Below are 22,284 nucleotides of genomic sequence, written 5' to 3'. Positions count from 1 at the left end.
GAGGGCTGGAGGGCTTAGGGGTAGTGAACACTTACTACTAAAGATGCACACCTGGATTGGATCAGGTAATTCCCAATAAAAGGCAGCAAGTGGCTGGAGTGCAGGGGGAAGTTCAGGAAACTGCAGAAAGTAAAAGAGGGTTCTGCAAGGAAGAACCTAATCCCAGGAGGGTTTGGAAGCAAGAGCCACAACCCTGAGGCTCCAGCTAGATGGGGCCTGGGAGTGGTCTGCCGAAGTGGGAAAGGCCCCTGTAGGATGAATTGGAGACTGCTGGGAATGATCAGGCTGCAGCAGAAAACCTTGGGACGTAAGGTTTCCCTATTGAGACTACAGGCAGAGAAGTTTAGGAGTGACCTGACAAGAGAGTAAAACAGATGGACTGCGTTTTGGAACTCTTGGGTTTTATTTTGGAGCTTTATTTAGGTGAATAAACTTGGACCCCTGAGAAGGGGTGGCGAATGGATCAGAAATGCCCGTGTGGAGTTTGTTTAAAAAGCCTTTTGAGGGAGAAATTGTTAGTAGGTACTGCAGAGGCACCCCTGGCCATGAGGCGTATATGGGAGGCAGCTGATCCCATTACACAGAACATCACAGACAACGATTCCCCACCTTAGAATTCTATAGGGAGGTTTAAACATTCTAGAGACAGATTCTCATTCTCTATTAAATTCAATAGGATTTTTCTATATACCGGGGCGAACAGTATTATTTTCTGGTGTTACAAATTATATCAAAATACAGACACTTCCTAGTACAGCTTTCCCAGTTTGAAAATGTCAAGGCACAATGTATAAAAAAAGACTTATATACATTGAAAATTCTTCCCTCATCCCCTTTCGCATGCACTCAAACCACTCACAATGTATTTCTCATTAATCGCAATCACTAGGCTAAAGTACCTGCTTTGAGGTTAAACGTTTGATTTGATATGTTTACAATGACATCAGTCTTTTCCGTGGTAATGTCTCCGCTTGCTATTTGGAATGTAATGGAACCAATCTGCATTTCATGCACTCCCTGTACTGGGGTTGTAATGGGCCCAAAGAAAACTGCAAGGGAAAATAAAGAAATTAAAATGGATAAAAGTGTATCTCAGCAAAGGTTCTATTCCCTAGAGTGAGGGACTCACCTGCCTCTATGTGCATTTAGTAGAGAGCTCACAAAAAGTTTGATTTTTTGTCTGGCACATTCCCATGGAGATTACAGAAACACCCAGTTTACAATAAAAAGTTAAATCATGTTCACCCACACAAAGCCCAGGTAACTGTGTAGGAGAAAGTTGAGCCGGGGAGATGAGAGCCACCCCCAACCTGGGTCTAGGGCACACAACTTCAAAACAACCTAGCCTGTTATAGCTGCTGCTCTAATATGTAGGCTCAAATAGCAGCCATAGCCCCGCAATGCTAATGTGTTGTAGCCACTGCCTCATTGTAAATGGAAAGTCCCTGGTCTCTGTCTTTACCTGTTCCCATCACTGCCCTCCAATCTGGGGTGGCACAGAAAACACTTTTACAGTGAACATGGAGCGGAGGTGATCCCTGTATGATTGTACACTCATACCATATGGGCCCACTGCAGGATATACGAGTGGAAATGTGATTTAGTATGAAAATAAGCAAGCCTGTGGATTCTCACTTTTTTTCAGTAGCCTTTGGGCAGGTTCTCTATTCCAGGATCTGAATATTATATTCTTTTTTAAAAAATCTAATTACGTTTGCAATATTTATCCTGTTCTTTGTAATCCTGTCAGGTTGGACAATGAAAAAAACTATTTAGTTTCACATTTGTTTCTCCTCAGTCTTACTTTCTTGCAGAATGTCCACTGATTTTAATAGGAGCAAGCCTGGCCCCATGGGATGTATGATCCAGTAATTCAGCAGGCATCACAGGTGGTAGTAAAACTGTATACCTGCTCAGAATCTTTGTCAGTTGGTACGCTGCTAAAAATACCTGTGCCCTGTCTACACTACAGCTTCTACTACTGTTATGACTGGTGGTGAATTATAGGCATGATTTTTACTAGTATACACAAACCTATTGCTGGCGAGATATAATTTTCTGCTTTTACTGGTTTTTACTAATAGGATTATCACTGCCTTACTTTGAACACTGGGACAGACATGTTCACCAAACCAATATCAAAAAATATATATTTGGAAAAAAAAATTTAAATTTTCACTTATCACTAGAATATTTATAAAACTTATAAAACATTAACAAAAGAAAAAAACTTACCTTGTCTTTGCTGGGCATTCTCTCGCATAGTATTGTGCATTTTGACATTGGTAATATTTCCACTTGCTCTATTTTGCAGTTCATCTGAAAATGCCTAGAAAGAAAACCATGGTCATCAGTTGTAGACATCACTTCTTTAGAGTTTTCTCAGTAGTAATATAGATTTGAAAAGTAAAAATTAAATTTAAAAATGTTTAGAAAAAACTAACGGTGATGGACTAGATGCTGTCCACCGAGCAATCTTATTAAACACTGAATGGCAGTATTGATAAATTGGAATCATAAAGGAACCACGATTCCCTGAAAATTATGAGCAAGGGAGAGAAACTGGCAAATTGCTTCAGGTTTAACACCTTCAGGCAGTACAGTCAAAGTCTAATTAGCATGTAATAGGGTGCATCGACAGAGGGCTTATTCCTAACATGAGTGATACCTCTAACTCAATTCCTGTCCACACACAAAAACCCTTAAAACTCAAGTTTGGTGGTGCTTTTAACTCAAGCTGGATGGCCCATCAGGGAGTATAGGTGGCAGCTCAAGCTAGCACAACTCGTCAGCTGCTAACACAATCACTGTATGCTGCTTGCAGCAGCACAGCTTGCTGCTCTCATTCAAGCTAAGTGAACTCAAGAGGAGTTAAACTCAAGCGTAGATAACTTGAGTTAATTATTCAGTGAAGACAGAGCCAGAGAGAGGAGGGGGAAAGAGAATGCTACCTGAGGCTATGCATGAAAGATTCACATGACTCCATGGACTAAGGTATATTTCAGTGTTAACTTGTGCCAGCTCCAGCAAATGAGAAAAAAATTGTGCAGGAAAGCCAGGTGACTGTGTATGGAAGAATCAAAGGGAAGTTTTACATTCTAGGAGGAGTCCAATGGCAATTCTATCAGAGCAGGAGCAGAGATCGCCTCATAGGACAGTGCCTGAATATTATCATCAAGATGGAAATCCAAGGATACTTTCTTGGCTAGTATGATAATGAGCACGTTGACACCTGCCCACATCAGAAGAAGCATAATTTAATGGCCTCCAGACCAAAGGGGAATCTGACACTGGAGGATGACATGAGACACACTGTCTTTGTTTCCAACAGTGCTTTTCCTAACACTGCTCTAGAACCAGTGAAGCTCTACCAGTGCTAGCAATGGTGGATGCACAGAGTAGGCTGGCAACAAGTGTTTCTACCACTCTATTATTTAACTTTTAGTGGTAAACATGCCTGTGACTGGTTTACACTAACACGTCAACCATTGCTACCAGTAGTGGAGCTGCACCGGTGCTAAACCAACAGTGCAAGGAGGGCTGACCATTCCCGGTGTAAAGGCAGGAGGGAGAGAAGGATGAGACTTTAGAAAACTACTGACAAAAATGGTGTAATCTAATTCTGGGCCTCACATCATTTCCTTAACCCATGTGTAACAGAAAGCACAGTAATAGGATACAAGTTTACCTGAATATTATCTGTATCATTTGGATGCAACAGAAAGTGAACTTCCTCAAGAGACCGAATTTTTTTTTTACGACTGAATTTGAACACCTGGTTAAACATTAATTTAGCAACAACAGGCTTAGGAAACCCTAAATTCCCTGTTCCAATTGCTGGGAATGTGATTGACTTTAAAGACAGTTGCTCAGCAGTCTGAAGACATTCCGTGATGATGTCTCTTAGGAGCTGTGAATCACAACGAAGTTCACGTTAGTACATGCAGTTAAATATTTTAATAGTGTATTTTATATTAAAATATCATAATTAAACATGGATTAATTCAAAATGAGCTTAGTTATATCCAAATTAACAGAGCTGACCCCTAGGAAATGCTCCACTGATTTCAGTGGAGAATACACATTAAATCTACATTACTGCCAACTGAGAAACCCATTCAATCAAATGAGAATTAGGAAAATAGCCTTCTACCTTCTGTACAGATTCTTGCCCATTTTTCCATCCAGGAACAATGGCATGAAGCACAAAATGGCAGCCCAGATTACATCCATCTGTTTTGAACACAGACCCTTCACTAGCTACTTTTTCAAGGCCTTCTTCAGATAATTGTGCTTGGAGCATCGGACCCGCCTTGCTCAGCAAGGCTTTAGAGAGTGGACCTTTATCAAGCTGTAGATCTCGGGCAACACTGTTTACGATGACATCCGTCTTAAACAAAATCAAATAATGGTTATAAGATTAAACTTGAAACATTTAAGGCGAAGTGACTATAATAGCACCTGCAGATTTAAGAAATAAAGCAAATTTAAAAAGTAGCAATCTGGAATAAAACAAATCTTTTGAACAAAATGGGCCAAATTATGCTCAGTTATACCTACATCATCCCACTGACTTTTGCGGGGTACCTTGAGTATAATAGAGCGAAATTTGTCCCTTATGCAGCAGTTATTTTCCATGGAAATGTCAGAATCCTGTGTTCTTACTCTACTGTCTCTATGTCCATTTGAAAAAACCCCATATGTGATTCTCCTGCAGGGGGATCACATACTTGTAATGGTCCTGCCCATATTGCATGATGCTATTACTGAATTCCAGATGCCTTTCTGCTCCTGTTACCACCACAGGGTAAACTGGTATGACTGGTAGGAGCAACCACATGGGTGCAGTTATGTGGAAAGGGAAGTGATGGAGGAGTTACAGAAGAGAAAGAGGAAAAAAAGAGAAGGAATAAACTGAAGGAGAGAAAGAGGAGAGGGAAAGAGTTAATTCTCTCACTCTGTAGGTCAACATGGGTTATGAATGATGTGCAAACAGCACAGTCAGTCCCAGAGAGGAGTGTGGTACATCATGCTCTAGTAAACTGCTCTGACTAAAAGAGGATGTTACGTTTACAGGCTGTGGCAGCCATAGCCAGCACTCTTAGGATGGACAGCAGGTTATCATGTGGATCCTCTGAGTGGCACTAAAAGGGGTAAAAAGTAAGGCTCCAGAAGATGCTCTCTGCCTCAGACAAAAAAGGAAGAGATTGCTGAATCAAAAAGAGTGAGAGGGACAGATGTAAAGAACAAGGAGATAACGACTGGATAGAAATAAAGTGGTGGAGATGGAAGAGAAATGCATCAACCTGAAAGCCAGAGGGAAAAGACAAAGACGTTAAGGAAAAAGAAGAGAGAGTTAGAAAACTGAGAAGGAAATAAGTGAGTTATTTAATTGGGAGTTTTGGCTGTTGGTCCAATTAATGGTTAAAAGAATTCAATGCTGGCAGAATATAAAAATTGGTAGGCAGTTAACATTGCACGGAATATGCAAGATCGATTCACTACAGGTACCAGAGATAGTTAATCCTTCCTCGGTAAAGAATCTTTGAGAGATGTGATCCAAAGCACCACTAAGACGCTGAGATACTGCAACAATGGGGCCATGTACGTTTACAGATAGAAGATAACTCACTATTACAGGCTCATATGCCAACAGGGCCAAGTTTCAATGGCATTTAAGGGTGTTCAGGATCAGCAATTTAATTTTTACCTGTTTAAACATTTGAAGTTCTGCCACTTCCCCTCATAGAGACTATAGGCAGTTCCTACCCACTCCCCCATAGCAGGGGTGGGAAAACCTTTTGGCCTGAGGGCTGCTTTGGATTTTGTAAATTGTATGGCGGGCCGGTTAGGGGAGGGGGTCGTGCCCCCTCCCCCCAGGACTCCTGCTCCATTCAAACCCTACCCCCATCCCCGACCGCTCCCAGACCGCCACCCTATCCAACCCCCCCTCTCATTCCTGACGGGCCCCCCCCTGAACCCCTGCCCCTGACTGGCCCCCACCACCCCATCCTTCCTGACTGCCCCTCCCGGACCCCTGCCCCCATTCAATGCCCTGTTCCCCCCTAACTACCCCGCCCCCTATCCATACCCCTGTCCCCTGACCACCACTTCGAACTCCCCTGCCCTCTATCCACCCCGCCCCCTGCTCCCTGCCCCCTGACTGCACTGCCTGGAGCACCGGCAGCTGGCGGTGCTACAGCCGCGCCGCCCGACTGGAGCCGGGCCATGCCGCCACCACCACACAGCACAGAGACCGGGTCAGGCCAGGCTCTGCAGCTGCGCTGCCCCAGGAGCTCACAGCCCCGCCGCCCAGAGCGTTGTGCCGGTGGCAGAGCGAACAAGCTGAGGCTGCGGGGGAGGGGAACAGCGGGGGAGGGGTTGGGGGCTAGCCTCCTGGGCCAGGAGCTGAGGAACCGGGCAGAACGGTCCCGCAGGCCGGATGTGGCCTATGGGCCATAGTTTGCCCACTTCTGCCCTATAGACTAAGAAGTAGGTATTCTCACACAGCTCGTGCGAGCACAAGAGTGCAAAGGTCATCCTGAAAGCACGTTTCACCGTTGGTTTCAGCTCATATCACAGTGTGAACTATAAACACAGACAAAACCATAACGAAATGATGGAAGAGAAACACGTGGTTGCAACAGCTTAATGTGACAATGAATACAGTTCAAATAACAAAATACAGTCAGTCTAAAATATGTTTGCTCATCTCTATATATGTATAGACAGCATGAAAAACTAAACTTGTCTAACCTATACAATTGTGTTAAAAACAGGGGTGGCTCCAGGCCCCAGCATGGCAAGCACATGCTTGGGGCGGCATGCCACGGGGGGTGCTCTGCCAGTTGCCAGGAGGGCGGCAGGCAGGGCTCCGGTGGACCTCCTGCAGGCGTGCCTGCAGAGAGTCTGCTGGTCCTGCAGCTTCGGTGGAGTTGCAGGACCAGCGGACCCTCCGCAGGCATGCCTGCAGGATGTCCACCGAAGCCACGGGACCAGCGGACCCTCTGCAGGCACGCCTGCGGGAGGTCCACCGAAGCTGCGGGACCGGCAACCAGCAGAGCGCCCTGGGCGGCAAAATGTCTAGAGCCGCCCCTGGTTAAAATAATCAATTATGACTTAAATTAACATATTGTATATGTTTAATTGTTTATTAAAACTGAAAATCTAAGTATCTTCTCATATATTTTATAACTGAAAACCAACTTTACCTAAAGTTGGATAGCATCTAATAATTTAAAATACCTACTGTAGCATCTTCAATGCTGCCTTTCTCCAGTATGATGCTTAATCCTTCATCTGTTGTTACCGTCTGGAGACCCTTTCTGCTTTGAGTATTTCTACTTTTTCTGGGCTTGAAGGTTGCTTCAGACGGAGGTGACGAATTGTGTTGGGGTGATTTATCTCTAAACACGTCTTTGAAGGCATCAGTGAAAGCCTGAACTGTTTTCTCTGAAGAGTCCACAAGATGAATCTCTTTCAAGCAGCTTTCCCCTGGAGAATCTTCCAAGGTTTCCTTGATAGATGTTACAATTGAATGTGCACACAATTTTAATGGGACTCCAAATATCCCAGAGCTGATAGCAGGGATGGCTATGGAATAATGATTGTACGTTTCAGCCAGGTGTAGGCTTTCCTTAACTGCTCTTTTTAACAGGCGCACACACTCTTCTAGTTCATGATCCCTCCACCTGGGCCCAACAGCATGAATCACCTGTTTACATGGGAGGTTCCCTGCATCTGTAATAACAGCACAGCCCGGCGGCAAAGGGCCTCGTTTCCGCACAATACAGTCACATTCTGTTTGTAGTTCTGGCCCTGCAGCTTTTAAAAGTGCCTCAGCAAGGCCACCAATATGCTTTAAGTCCTCATTTGATGCATTCACCACAATGTCAGCTGGATGAGTGCACAAGTCTCCCTTATAAACTGCTATTACAACTCCATCTTGCAGGATCTTTTCACAGATGGGCTGGCCTTGCTTCGTATACACATTATTAACTTCACCATCTTCTCTTTGTTCTTCTCCTTCTTGCAGCCTGATCAGACAGTTAAATTGTTGTTTCACGCCAGTCACATACAAGGGTTCTTGTTCTTTGAAAAACACCTTGACCCCTGGTTTATCAATTACCACATTTTCCGAATGTAGCGGAGACAGAATTTGTTCAATTTTGGTGACCGCCTGGAACACTTCCCCTCTTGGTCCACTCAGGGAAATACCGTTACGTTTATTCGGTGTGCCAAAGTCAATTTTCACACCTTTCTTTTTTAATTCAAGCCAAATATTGGACTTTTCCTTCTCCACAAACATTACAACTGCCACAGACTTAGCTATGATGACTTTTTGTACGTGAGTGTGTTTATCTACAAAATCAGAAAGTTGCTGATATGCTTCTGCTACTGCTCTGAAATAACCAGCAATGACTATTTGATCCTCCAACTCAACAATTATTATAGTTTCCTTGGAACAGTTATGTGCCTTGTACAAATGGTTGATGAGCTCCCTCCATTCTCTCTTTTTGGGGACTGAGTTGTCCTCCAGGTCAATGCATTTGTAAGTCAAAACCTTCTTCATTTCTTCTTCTGCTTCTAGAAGAACTCCAGGAGAATCTGCTATCAGCATTATGTTATCAGTGCCAAGCTCATAAAAGGCATTGATTTGATTTGACATAAATAAGCGCTGTGACAGAGTTTCATTATCTACGTGTTGTAGGAACTGGAAAATGTAAGGATGGACATTGATCGATTTCTGTGCCATGCTGTGCACTTTTTCTAGTATTTCACTTTTGACTTTAAATACTTCTGCAGCCACTCCACACAGACTAATACTCTTTGATGATGCATCATAACGTATCTTCAGAGATGGGTACTCCTTGTAAACATTCTCCTCTAGCCCAGCAAGGTGTAAAATTGCATACTTTCCTGGGTCAACTGACATAGTTTGTTCTATGCTCTGCTTTTCTCTTTCAATTTTTTTCCTGGCATTTTCTATTAGCTCCTTCAGTTCTTGCTCTGCCCCCTTCATAATCTCTGCGTTACCTACTAAGACAACTAGGTTCTTGGGAATGTCAGGTATGACCAAAACACCATCCTTTACCAAGCTGTTTCTTATGGCTTCCCACACCACTGAATTTACTTCACATGTAATGGCCTTGTACTTTGACATGCTACATGAGAATTTTTTAGAAACATCTTCATTCCAGGTCTTGATCAACCTGATCATTGATCTCTGTTTAGATAAGGCATTTGAGGGACACAATGTTATTTCTGGATTTGCACAGTTGGGTTGAGGCCACTTTAGTTCACATTTGCAATCTGCCATTTCATGATTTATTCCCTGGATTAGCCTATTATCAGTGTGTAAAAACTGCAAGATGTAAGGATCCAGGGACATTGTAATTGGTTCTGGCATCTTTATTTGTGGCCTCTCCTTTCCATATAGCGCTGTACCCAATGAGCTGTAGTATGGATACACAGAAATTGGTACTTTGTCGAGTGAATGCTGCTTTGCCAAGACAGTGGTTACATCTAAATATAAAATAAAATAAAAATTACCCAAGTCAAATCAATTAACTCTAACACTTTTTAAAACATCTGAAGATAATTAGCTTAGAAGTTGCAATTCATGAGTTACTGCATTTCTTTTTATTCTGATAGGAGTGCTTTTTAGGTTGAATATTTTTTTTTTAATTGAATAAGAATTTCCAAGTTACTGACAAGTGACATTTTTCTAAGTACAGTAACTCCTCGCTTAACGTTGTAGTTATCTTCCTGAAAAATGTGACTTTAAGTGAAACCATGTTAAGTGAATCCAATTTCCCCATAAAAATTAATGTAAATGGGGGGTTTGGTTCCAGGGAAATTTTTTTCAACCAGACAAAAAAACTATATATTATATAGATATACACACAGTATACGTTTTAAACAAACAATTTAATATTGTTCACAGCTATGATGATTGCGAAGCTTGGTTGAGGTGTGAAGTTAGAGGGTAGAAGAGGGAGGGATATTTCCCAGGGAATGCCTTACTGCTAAATGATGAACTAGCACTCGGCTGAGCCTTCAAGGATTAACACACTGTTTTTAATGTAACCTCTCACACAAGGCAGCACAAAACATGAGGGAAAGGAGACAGCATAGCAGACAGAGACAGATACACACCTTGTGTGTGAGAGAGAGAGAGACAGATGCACACTGCCTCTTTAAGTAAGCTGATTCACTCTTAAGCGGCTCCATGACAGCAGAGCTGCACGCACTCCCACAGGGCTGCTGACACCCGATCCCCAGACACAAGTGAATTGGAGGGTGTGGTTGTCCTGGTCCAGCAGAGCAGAGACTCCCGCCCCTGCCAACACTGTAAGGAGGAGGAGGAGGAGGCTACCCTGCTGCTGAACAGCTCCTTGAAAGGTACAGTTCCCTTGATCCTGGCTGGTGAGTGAGAAAGCCAAACCTACCTATACAAATTAAGGCCGGCTCCTTAGCTGGAGTAAATAAATGGAGATATTTTGATTTATACCAGCTGAGGATCCGGTTCTACATTGAAGCTACTGGAACTTCTTCTCCCATAGCTGTTTATTTATCACTACAAAACAGAGCAACACTTCCCATTTTAGGAGACTGGTTAAAATGTAACTGGGCAAATATATATTTTAAAGGATCTGGCCTAATTATAGCCAAAATTAATACTGCATCAGAATTCATTCAAATACTACTGTGATGTCTAGCCAAACAGATTTAAAAGTCCTCAACTACTTTCACACAGTGCCAGTAATCTACAACACAATCCATACTCTAACTAAGGTTAGGCACCTAAATCCGTATTTAGGCAATTATATAAAAGATGTGAGCGCTCAGCACTAGTGCCTAATCTATAAAAATTTGGGGCCAGATTCTTCATTGCATTCTTGGAGTCACCCGAGGAGTTCTCGGCTGGTGCAGAGCTAATATACAGGTTTCTGCACAACATTCCCCATTCCGCACAGAGCTCCAACCAATCCACAGAGAGCCACTGCAGCTGATGTAAATTCGAGTAACCTCAGGACTAATGGAGCATAAGGTTCAGGGCTGCTGTAATGAAGCTGGGAGCTGAACTCACCCCCCTCTGGCCCCAGGAGTGCTGAGGGCAGAAATGTGGTAATAACACCATATCTGCCCATCCAGACACCCCTCAGATGTACTGAACTCAGCCCAAGAGCCCACAAGGACCAAGCTCCTGAAAGAAATTTGGATACCATGGTGAGGAAGGTAGACTAAAAATCTAGGTAGAAAGACAGAAAAAGCTATCCAGGCTCCTAAGAATGCCTGATGAAAATTCACCTTCAACATATGTGGCATTTTTGTTGGCTTTGGAGTCCCTAATTTAAGAAACAGAAAGAACAGAATCCTTGTGTAGACTCAAAGACATTGCAGAGATCCTAACAATGTAATACATGTCCACTGGAAATTAAGTGCCTCATATTAGTCATATTATATCCAGTCCCAAATCTAGGTTTCTAATTTAACAGAGTAACAACCTGCCAAACCATCAAACCAGTAAACTTTTTTCTAAGGGTAAGTTAGCCATTTCTTAAAAGAGTACATTCATTTTCATGTTGATCTTTTAACAGCAAGATTAAATAAATGATACATATTTATATGTTACCTTTCTGATCATGAAAAGTAATGATAGCTGCATTCTCTTCCGGTAACTGTTGAACATCTGACACTTGTGCACTTCCATTTCTTTTACTTTCAAAGTAGACAGTTATATAGTCATTAGATACGTTACGTGGTACATTTTCAGCCTTAATGCTTTTTGTCACCTCAAGATGCCGTGCTGTTATATTTTGTTGCTTTGCTCTATGGTTTTGGTTGAACTTTTCAACAAATTCCCTTATATCTATAAACAGAAAAGAAAAACATTTAACTGATTTTTACTATTATGGCTTTAGAAAAACAGAAGAAAATAAGCAATAGGTGTAGGGATCAAAATGTTCAGTTATATATACTTAATCCTGACTAACCAGCTTTGCTAAAGTCTACTTTCCCACATGCCTGAGTGATTTTATTTTTTTTAAACAGGGAAGCAAAATATTATTAATTTTTTCACTATCATCAGCCATCATGGCAGAGGGCGGATGTGTAGATTTTGTGCCTGATCTTTTAAACAGTAGTTTTACAAATGTAAAATGATTTCCCCAAGGCTACAGAGGGAATCTGTAGCAAAGCCAGGATTAGAGAATTCAGACATTCCTGACTTCCAACTGGATGCTAATTCCCATAGACCATACTTCCCCAGAGATGTTTATTTTACACAGTGGGTTAATTATATCAGACACATCTTTTTGCAGTTAGTATGTCTTGCAGTTGGAATCCATTGGTATCATCAATAACCCAACTGTCTTATTCAACCTAATTTAAAAATAAGATAGCTGTACCACTTTAAATTGCTCAAGTTCTATCCTCTAAAAAAATAATAGTTGTTTTCTACTACTGGGTACTACTCTTTTTAAAGTCAAAAACATGTTGAAATGCTGTATAGTGGTGATACTGGAATTATGTTGTCCTAAAAGAACTCATGTATACCAGGGACTATGGATGCTGCAATTAGTTTAAAACTGTCAGCCCAATTCAACCCTACTGATAAGCAGGTGCTACTCTTTACTGCAACAACAGTTGTGCCTGCTTAAACCATACCTGAATTTGGTCTTATGCATAGTGGCTATAGATCTCCATACCATCAGATCTGATTTGTTAATCAGATCAACTGCAATTTTTGTTCAGGACAAATTCACATACACTTCTCACTGCTATATAATACAAGGGAATGCCTATCTTCTGGAATGGTTGTAATCATAATGTTCCCTATCATACACACTGATCAGAGACACTGATGTAAATAAGAACATATTATATAAAATAGGCTAAAGTATCACTCAAGAGAGTACACTATAATATGACTGTTATATATGCGTAGTTGACACACACATAGAATAGATCTGTATTGGTTTGAAAAAAAATCCTCCTTTAATGACCATTCATTACGTACGATCAAATAATTTTCCTATTGTGGTCAATGGTAAAACTATTGCGGTGACTTTAATGGAACAAGGTTTTGGCCCTTAATGAATATTTGATGATGGCTTCTGTCTTAATAAACATGCACCGTTCCATTAACAGTTTTGCTGATAAACTGATGGCACCATATGGCCCATAATTATAATTCACAAGGCACAAAATACTATTTTATATAATTTCCAATAGTTCTTTTTACACTCTGCTAGTTGTCCAGCACTTCTGTACACAGGATTGTAATTTACAAATGACTGTGGTTCCCCTTTAAGTTACCAGACACACTAGATCTAGTTCTCGTCTCACACTGATCTTTACTGTTGTGCAACTCCATTTACTTTAGTGGAGTTACTCCTGATTTACAATGATGTAAGTGAGATTCGATTTTGTCTCAACCCTATGGCAGAATATGTTCCTCTGTTTTTCAGCTCAGCTGAAGTGTTAGCTGAATGGCCCCTTCTAAAGCATCAAGTGAAAACAACATATTGTACACACACATTCCATCTTACCAATATCTTTGATAAATGTAACTACAGCCGCATTTATTTCAGGTATCATTTCCATATTGAAGTCACTGTCATCTTCTGATAAGCCACTGATGTTCTCCACCAGCATAGTTAACATGCATTGTTTTGTAGTCTCTTGTATATTTTCAAGCACAATTAGGGATGAAGTCATTTGTGGGAGTTCTTGGACAGTCTCCACTTGCCATGGTTTCACATGGAGTGCAATTTTCTTTACTACATGATCCTTTTTCTTTAAGACTTCTTGGGCATCTAGTTCCACAGAAACACAAATAAATGGAGATCTCTGTTATATACCTGTAGTTACTCAGAATAGATCAATATGTTAAGTTCTATATTAAGTTCTGATATATTTTAAAATCTTCTCTCAGTTGGAGTCTTACTTTCTCTTGTTATGGAAAAGATTAAAACAAGTCATGTGGTCAAAGTTATGATCAAGTTAAAAGTTATTCTACCGCCCTATAAAGGGACATCCAGAGTATCTCAGTCTCCTTTTAAAAAATGCAGTTACCCCTAGTACTAAATGTTACTAGTGCCAATTAGTCCTTAAGTGCCAAATATTGTTCTCTAGATTAGATTTGAAATGACAACATTCAGTGAGGGCTAATGAAGCGGATTAATTTATTCCTGAAATATATTAATTTATTTACAATATATGTATTTAGGACCCTATGGAGCAAAGTTACCACAGGCACAATTAAAGTTAATCAAGTTATTCAGCTGGGATTTTCAAATGGAGTTAGGTGCCCAAATCCCTTTGGAGTTTTAATGGGAAATATGTCCCTAATTTCCCTAGGCTCCCTTGAGAATACTTGAAGTGCTTTGCTAGATCTGGACTTGAAGTTGACAGTGCCACACTTAAATATCACACTTGTGTCTGTAATGTTCTTCACCATTATTTTCACAACACCTAAAATGACTATTAGTAAGACTAGAGAAAACATATTTTTCTATTTTTTCAGTTTGTTTATTTGACAGCACTTTGTGTATATCAGTTTTGCCATTTCCCCTGCATAGCAGCCAGTTTCTCCTGTTCATTTGGATCCCTTACACAGCAACAAGCAGAGAAAAGCATTTTAGAACATATGGAAATGTGATGGTAAAACCATGGAAAAGGTCAGGGGAAATTGGGGGGCAAGTCTAAAACCTGAGGCTATTTTAAATTCATTTTTTGAAATTAGTTAGATAGTGCCCTATTAACCTGCCACTGAGCTATGTAGTCAAGCAATATTATCTAATACAATTGTTCTTCATGGCTGTAGAACTATGCCACATAAGGCTTCACTCACTGAAGCATTACTATACACACACCCACACATTCCTGACCTGCCAGCTACAGGGCCTCTTATAGCACTCTCTTATCTCTACTTGGTCAGTTCTCTTCTTGTCTCTTGGTTTAAGTATAAGTATTTATTTCTCTGTTGCTTCACTAATTACCATCTAATGGTAAATCGTGTGGGATGAATGGTGGGCAGTACATGAGGCCAGGCCTGCTGATGGGGGATGGGGGGAAAGAAATCCGGTTTCCTGCTGCTGCTCTGTACTGAGTGCCATCCTTCATTGTGACAGTAACAGTTTGCCAGAGGGCTGCTACACCCTGCTGGTCTGGCAGAGCATCAGCAACAGCAGCCTGAGGCCTTGTCTACACCACAAAGTTGCAGCGCTGGTGAGGGAGTTATAGCGCTGCAACTTAGGAGGTGTACACATCTGCAGGGCATCTCCAGCGCTGCAACTCCCTGTTTGCAGCGCTGGCCGTACACCCGTTGAAACTCGGGTGTAGAGGACCAGCGCTGGTGATCCAGCGCTGGTCATCAGGTGTAAACACTCACCAGCGTTTTTCTTGACCTCCGTGGAATAAACAGGTATCCCAGCATACCAGAGGAAGCCTCTCTGGTAATCAAGCAGGTCTCCTTCCCCGCGGTTTGCAGGGGGGTTCGGGGAACGCGAGAGCAAACCGCGGGGAAGCAGGTCTCCTTCCCCGCTGTTTGCTCTCGCGTTCCCCTAACCCCCGTGCAAGCACATCTCCTTCCCCGCGGTTTGCAGGGGGGTTCGGGGAACGCGACAGCACACCGCGGGGAAGGAGATCTGCTTGCACTGGGGTTCAAAAAACACCGGAGCAAACCGCTGGGAAGGAGACCTGCTTGCACGGGGGTTCGGGGAACGCGACAGCACACCGCTGGGAAGGAGACCTGCTTGCAGGGGGGTTCGGGGAACACCGGAGCAAACCGCTGGGAAGGAGACCTGCTTGCACGGGGTTCGGGGAACGCGACAGCACACCGCTGGGAAGGAGACCTGCTTGCAGGGGGCTTCGGGGAACACTGGAGCAAACCGCTGGGAAGGAGACCTGCTTGCACGGGGGTTCGGGGAACGCGACAGCACACCGCTGGGAAGGAGACCTGCTTGCAGGGGGGTTCGGGGAACGCGACAGCACACCGCTGGGAAGGAGACCTGGTTGCATGGGGGTTCGGGGAACGCGACAGCACACCGCTGGGAAGGAGACCTGCTTGCAGGGGGCTTCGGGGAACACCGGAGCAAACCGCTGGGAAGGAGACCTGCTTGCACGGGGGTTTGGGGAACGCGGCAGCACACCGCTGGGAAGGAGACCTGCTTGCAGGGGGGTTCGGGGAACACCGGAGCAAACCGCTGGGAAGGAGACCTGCTTGCACGGGGGTTCGGGGAACGCGACAGCACACCACGGGGAAGGAGATCTGCTTCCCGCGGTTTGCTCTCGCGTTCCCCTAACCCCCCTTGAAGCCGCCCAACAGCGCTGCAGTGTGGCCACATCTAACACCACTTGCAGCGCTGGTTGCTGTAAGTGTGACCACTCTGCAGCGCTGGCCCTATACAGCTGTACTAATACAGCTGTAACAACCAGCGCTGCAAAATTGTAGATGTAGACATACCCTGAGTAAACGTGTGACGAAATGTGGAATGTGCTATTTCGAATCAGTCCTTACTGTTCATTATGGAGCAAAAACCTAAGTCCGGAGCTCAGAAACAGAGGAAAACAAGACAAAGACGCCAAACTTGAAAAAAATAAGAAGGGCTGTCATATCGTAAACCTCAGCCATACCTTTCTAGGGGGGCACAGAATTGCTGTCTGTGGGCCTGTTTGAGGCTGTATGGAGCCTCAAAAGAGGTGAATGTGTGAGCTGGCTCAGCCTGGGAGGGCCACTGTCAGGCAACAAGCAGCTAAAGTGTGGTCCAAAAGGAAGACAGAGGAACGATGCACCGCATGTCTCTATTTGACTAAGATTCTAGGGGAAAAAATCTGAAAAGTTCCCCTGAATACTGATATTGTAGTAAGGGAAAAGTAGATCTTCAATTTTAAAGTTGTAGGTGAGAAACCTGAGATATGCTAGGAGTCTGTTTTCCACAAAAGACCTGTGAGTTTCAACAGACCTTGGCTTTTGCACCCAGTTCAGCAATTCTGCAGAAAAACAATTTCAAGGAGGCACACAGATGCTAGCCATGGCGATTTATGTACTTTATCTTAATCAGTCTTTCTGCCCTATGCAGCAACTTGTCCTAATCAGGAGTCAAAAAAGGAGTTAGGAGATTCTAATTTTTCTTGGAAGCTACATGGTATAGATGTTTTTGGTTTTCAGGTTCGAGGCCCCCAGGTTAGGAAGCTAAATAAAGACCTTTCAGAATGGGTGCCTAATTGCAGAAGAGGAGAAACAGACAAGGAGGTAATTTATTTGCTAATTGCAGGTGAGGACGTAATTTACTTGCCTAGGATGGTAACTTGGTTCCAAAACTCTTTTTCTTTACTTCCTTTTTAATTCCGTTGAGATTCCATATTATCATGTGAATAACTAGCTACCACATCAGTACAAAGCTAACCTAACCTACAGAAAAGCCATCTGAATCTTAGTTATGACTATAACCCCCTTCATTTTCCTGATCCCTATCTTAGCTGCTGCCCTGTACCTTGTGTCCAGAATTTCCAGCAACTCCTCAGCCAACTGGTAAATTTTCCCCGGCACATGGTGCCATGGCAGACTGAGTATAGTATGAAGAATTTTGACAAACAGCAGTAGTATTTCTCTGGTTTTCACAGTGGCATGAAACTTACTGCCTTCTTTTCCCAACTTCCAAAACCTAAACAAAATGGGACTTGCGTGGGGCAAAAGGCCAGTGAGAGAATTTACCGCCTGTCTGCAGTCAGTATGTAGGTCAGTTCCCCACTTGCTATTTTAGCCCCTGAACAGGCTGCCCTGCCATGCACCTTACACAGTGGTTTCCATATATGAGATCTACACGGATCCAGTGATTTCTCCCTAGACCTATCCCAGCATTGTTTCCCTGTACTAATGTATTCATAGCTGGCATGACATCCACATCTCCAGTGCACACTGGGTACAAGTACTGCTATTTTATTCACACTCAGTCATCCATCCAGGAATAACGTGTCATCAGATGTTCGGCTGCATATGTGTTCTCCCTGTGTGCTGTCAGCTCTGCTCAGATAGCTAGCAACAGCAGATCCTGAGCGAATTGACCAATGACCACAAAATCTGTTAAGGTGTGAAGGCGCCCGGCCAGATTTATTGTCAATGAAGCACTGTAATAGCACCTGGCAGACTCTACGAGGATACTAAGACATGTATACCCGTGACAATGAATACAGCTCAGTCAGTGGTGGGACTTTCCACTGCACCCTAGGCTGACCAAAGACACTCCGAGATACATCTTTATACACAGATACCAACAAATTACATATCACCCCTCTGACATAGTTAGATGCCAGCCTCTGATGTGACTAACCACCACTCATTACCTTGTACATAATGGTTCGATCAAAACATCTCTATCCATCATGCTGTCATCCTCACCTTATTTTTAGGATGAGTCAGTGTGTTTCTGTTACATTTGGGGAATGTGCTGGTATCAAGGTGTTCTGGTACCTCCTTTCTGGAATGTGTTTGTGTGTATATTCTTAAGTCTAGCACTACTTAGGAATGTGTGCTTCTGCAATATCAGCCCTATTCTTGCCAGATTCTGTAAGCAGGGCCTGCCTCTTGCTCACAACTTAACTTTTCTTTATATTAGCCAGTTTTGACCATTACTTTAGTTCAGGCCTCATGCTTCTGATACAAGGACTTATGTCTCAGGCTCTCTTCCTACTACAACATGGAATTTCAAAGACCTATTACCAAAGAGGGCATATTTTTGAGAACGTCTATCATACCTTCAGCATTTTCAAAAGTGATGATTATTTGTTGATTATCTCTGACGCAGGATTTGATGGGTCCCCCACCTGACCACATTTTATTTTCAAAGTACGTGCTCACAAGGTCATCACCAATTTCCTCCCCTGGGGCAGTGATGATTACTATAGTGGATTGCTCAGAGGATGTCATCTCTTTTCCAAAATTCCCTGAAGAGGATGAAATCACAGAACAGAAATCTGATCGACTGAACAAAATTAGAAAGGAAAAATGATCTTTTTATCTTTCTAAGCAATAATATCAAGCTTCTCAGCACAAAAATAATGATAGCAGAAAGGGAAATAGAGAGCTATTTCTAAAATGACTTTACTTAAATTTGTTTCATAAAATTCTTTAAAAAGCCAAATAAACTGAATGTATGATAGTGAAAGGTTGTGGATCCACAGTCCTAGAGACAATGTCTCCTCCACAAAACCAGAACAGCAGAGGAATGGCTGTGCAAACTTCTCCACAATGCCCAGTTTGGCTCATCCATGACAAAGAGGACCACTTGTAACACTTTGATTACACAGACATTTTCCTCTTACATTTCCCACTGTTGTCACTACCAGTGCCAGCAATGATGGGACCTCTAACATAAACAGGATACTGGTGTTTTAAACCATCATGATGTCTACACCCGTTTAGAGCAGTGTAGGATAACAATGTTTGCACCACTGTTGACAGTGGAGATGCACTGCCAGTGGAAACAATAAGAAATTTGTGTAGACACAGCCAACAGTGAGAGAAGAAGTCAGTATTCGGGTTCATTTAATACTAGGCCTCTTCTGAGATTTCCAGTGAGGCTAGTGGTTCTGGGCTCTTGATACTTACGTGGCAAACTGGGAAAATGTCTGGATTATTTCTTGCATGCAGTGTTAGTTGTAGCCATATTGGTCCCAGGATAATATAGCGCCAAGATGGGTGAGATAGTATCTTTTATTGGACCAAATTCTGTAGATAAGAGAGACAAGCTGTAATGCTGAGAGTTCCTTTCCCAGACCTGAAGACCTCTGTGTGACTTGAAAACGTGTCTCTCTCACCAACAGAAGTTGGTCCAGTAAAAGATATTACCTCACCCACGTTATCTCTCTGGATTATTTTTTAGCAATATTTTGTATAACTTGGTTTCCCTTTTCAATTTTATATTGCTGCCTGACTGAATGCATAGAGTTATTTTACAGTCTCCTTTGATGTATTTTGTTAAGGAACCCAAGAAAGGTAAAACAATGATATAGAGAAGTCAGACTCATTTAAGGATCTTCAAAGGAATTAAGATTGGCGGGGCCACCAATTGGTAAGTGAGCTCACCTGATTCCCTACAGGCTAAGACTGGAAACAAAGGAGACCAATCCCCTCAAAGCCCCTTGCAGAAAGTGATATGGGAGGTGGTCAGAGAGGTTAGCGGGATGTGTCAGTGAAAAGGCTGACAGGCTGACTGAGGCATGCGATACACTGCAGACTTAGGTCAATGCAAGGTGGCTTACGCTGACCTAATTACGTCAGTGTCTACATTAAAATGCTGCTTCTGCTGAAGTAAGTCCCCTGCTATACCAACATAATTCCACCTTCACAAAAGGGACAGTACTTATGTTGATGTAGTTAGGACGATACAGTGTTTGTTTACTGCGTGCTTATGTCATCTGTTGACTGTCAGCCCTGAGTGTGGCTGATGGCTGACAGCTGGAGCTCCACACTTCCCCCCACTGACAACCCGAGCTGTCAGCAGGGCACTGGTACACAGCTGGCCTCTTGCCCCTAGGCGCTGACCGCCTGAGCTGTCATCTGGATGCAGGGCTCACCCAGCACGTGGTTGACAACTCATGCTGTCAGTGCCAGGGGCCCAACTGTGAGCCCATGCTTGGCTGCCAGCCCTGGAGCGGCTGCCAGCAGTGGGACAGGGAGAGCAGCTGTCAGCCCCATGCAGGGCTGCCAGGCTCCAGCTGTCAGTGTCCCACAATGCCCCATTTCAGTCGGTGGAAGCACTACTGGTGAGGATGGGCACCACTGACAGAAAGAGCAAGTGTGGATGTGAACCATCGCTTTATTTACTGCGGTGGCTGTATGTTGACTTAACTTAAGTGGACTTGACTACACTACAAAATTAAGCCCTGAGGCAGGCTGCAAGCAGCATAGGCTGGTTCTCCCAACTCAGGGATAGGGAATAAACCAGACCTGCCTCAGCTGTGGAAAGAGAGGTTAATCTAACATAAGTGAATATGCATGCAGTAGTCCTTGTTGCTTTTAAATCCACTTTTTAAAGTGCTGTGTACCTCCGGTCAAAAATAAATCAGACTTTGTTCTGAAGAAGTGATTTCTGTCTCTCTGCAAATGTATGCTGTCACAGGCTCCCAAAGACAAAGCCTTGCAGGCTCCCAGTTGGGCCCCTTACATTAGTCATGGTTGATACCAGGGGGCTGTAACCTGGGCCCTGGTCTGAGAGTGGGCAAACTGTTCAATTCCACCATAGGAGAAGTGAAGGCTCAATGCTTGACACCTGTGGGGTACAGTCAGAGAGACCCCGAAAAGAAAGAGAATGGGCAGGCTCCCCAAGAACATTGGCAACTTACAAAAGACAGTCTGTATTTTTTACACGCATGTAATTATGTCTACTTTGCATTAAACAAACACCACAAGCCATTTAATTTTCCATGAAGCTTTATAGTTTAAATGTCCATGAAAACCATCAATTAATGCAAGAGTAGAATTTGTGATTGTCCTATTTAACAAATTGCATACATAACTGTCCTCTTTTCCTGCTCTACAGACCCAGAATTCCCATCATCAGAGCAGACTGGAAAAGATACATGGCATTCATTAACTGGAAAAAAAAATCCCATAAGGCTAAATAAATGTGATTGCTTGGTGCTTATTGCAGTTGAAGGAAGACTGTCACAGTTTTTAGAGCTCCGAATGAATCTAGTTTGTTGTCTCCTTTGACAGCAGTTACGTTAGAATTACACTTTGTGATATACCTTTTTATTTCAAACCAAGCATTATGTTACTCAAAAATAACACACAACCTCAAAAATTATGATGCATCATAATAAAAACAAACTAGTGCACAGAAAGCTTATTAGACTGTATCCATCCACTTTGTCATAAACATGGCTAAGAGCCTTTGCAATCTGTTACAGGACTTTAAGGTAAACTCTGGCTCTTGCGAAATGGATGCTGAACAAGAGATTTGAGCCATTACACACATTGAATCTATTTCCCCATGTTAAGTATTCTCATACCTCTTGTCAAACTGTCTGTAATGGGCTATCTTGATGATCACTACAAAAGTTTTTTCTCTTAATTAATTAGCGTCTTAGAGTTGGTAGGACAACTCCCACCTTTTCATGTTCTCTGTATGTGTATATATATCTCCTTACTGTATGTTCCACTCTATGCAACCAATGAAGTGGGCTATAGCCCACGAAAGCTTATGCTCAAATAAATGTGTTAGTCTCTAAGGTGCCACAAGTACTCCTGTTCTTTTTGCGGATACAGACTAT

At 42.8% G+C, this 22,284-nt stretch overlaps 1 protein-coding gene across 3 annotated transcripts in view; it reads right to left on the bottom strand.

Moving 5' to 3' along the window:
* The window catches only part of PARP14 (poly(ADP-ribose) polymerase family member 14), a 52,072-nt gene that overhangs the window by 14,317 nt on the left and 15,471 nt on the right, over positions 1–22,284 (bottom strand). Inside the window, exons 4-11 of one of the 3 annotated variants that reach the window (XM_030580722.1) lie at positions 21,528–21,578; positions 13,557–13,823; positions 11,639–11,875; positions 7,250–9,525; positions 4,154–4,390; positions 3,689–3,910; positions 2,236–2,329; positions 900–1,049 (exon numbers count right to left, since the gene is read on the bottom strand). In XM_030580722.1, coding sequence (XP_030436582.1) covers positions 900–1,049; positions 2,236–2,329; positions 3,689–3,910; positions 4,154–4,390; positions 7,250–9,525; positions 11,639–11,875; positions 13,557–13,823; positions 21,528–21,578 — 3,534 coding nt within the window. Of the gene's footprint in view, positions 1–899; positions 1,050–2,235; positions 2,330–3,688; positions 3,911–4,153; positions 4,391–7,249; positions 9,526–11,638; positions 11,876–13,556; positions 13,824–18,765; positions 18,955–21,527; positions 21,579–22,284 lie in introns of all 3 variants that reach the window. The other 2 variants (XM_030580721.1, XM_030580723.1) reach the window with 2 other exon arrangements.

This window comes from Gopherus evgoodei, chromosome 11 (assembly GCF_007399415.2).
Source record: "Gopherus evgoodei ecotype Sinaloan lineage chromosome 11, rGopEvg1_v1.p, whole genome shotgun sequence".
NCBI classification, from domain to species: domain Eukaryota; kingdom Metazoa; phylum Chordata; order Testudines; family Testudinidae; genus Gopherus; species Gopherus evgoodei.
The sequence above is the reverse complement of the archived record's forward strand: the minus strand, read 5'-3'. Positions and strand labels throughout refer to the sequence as shown.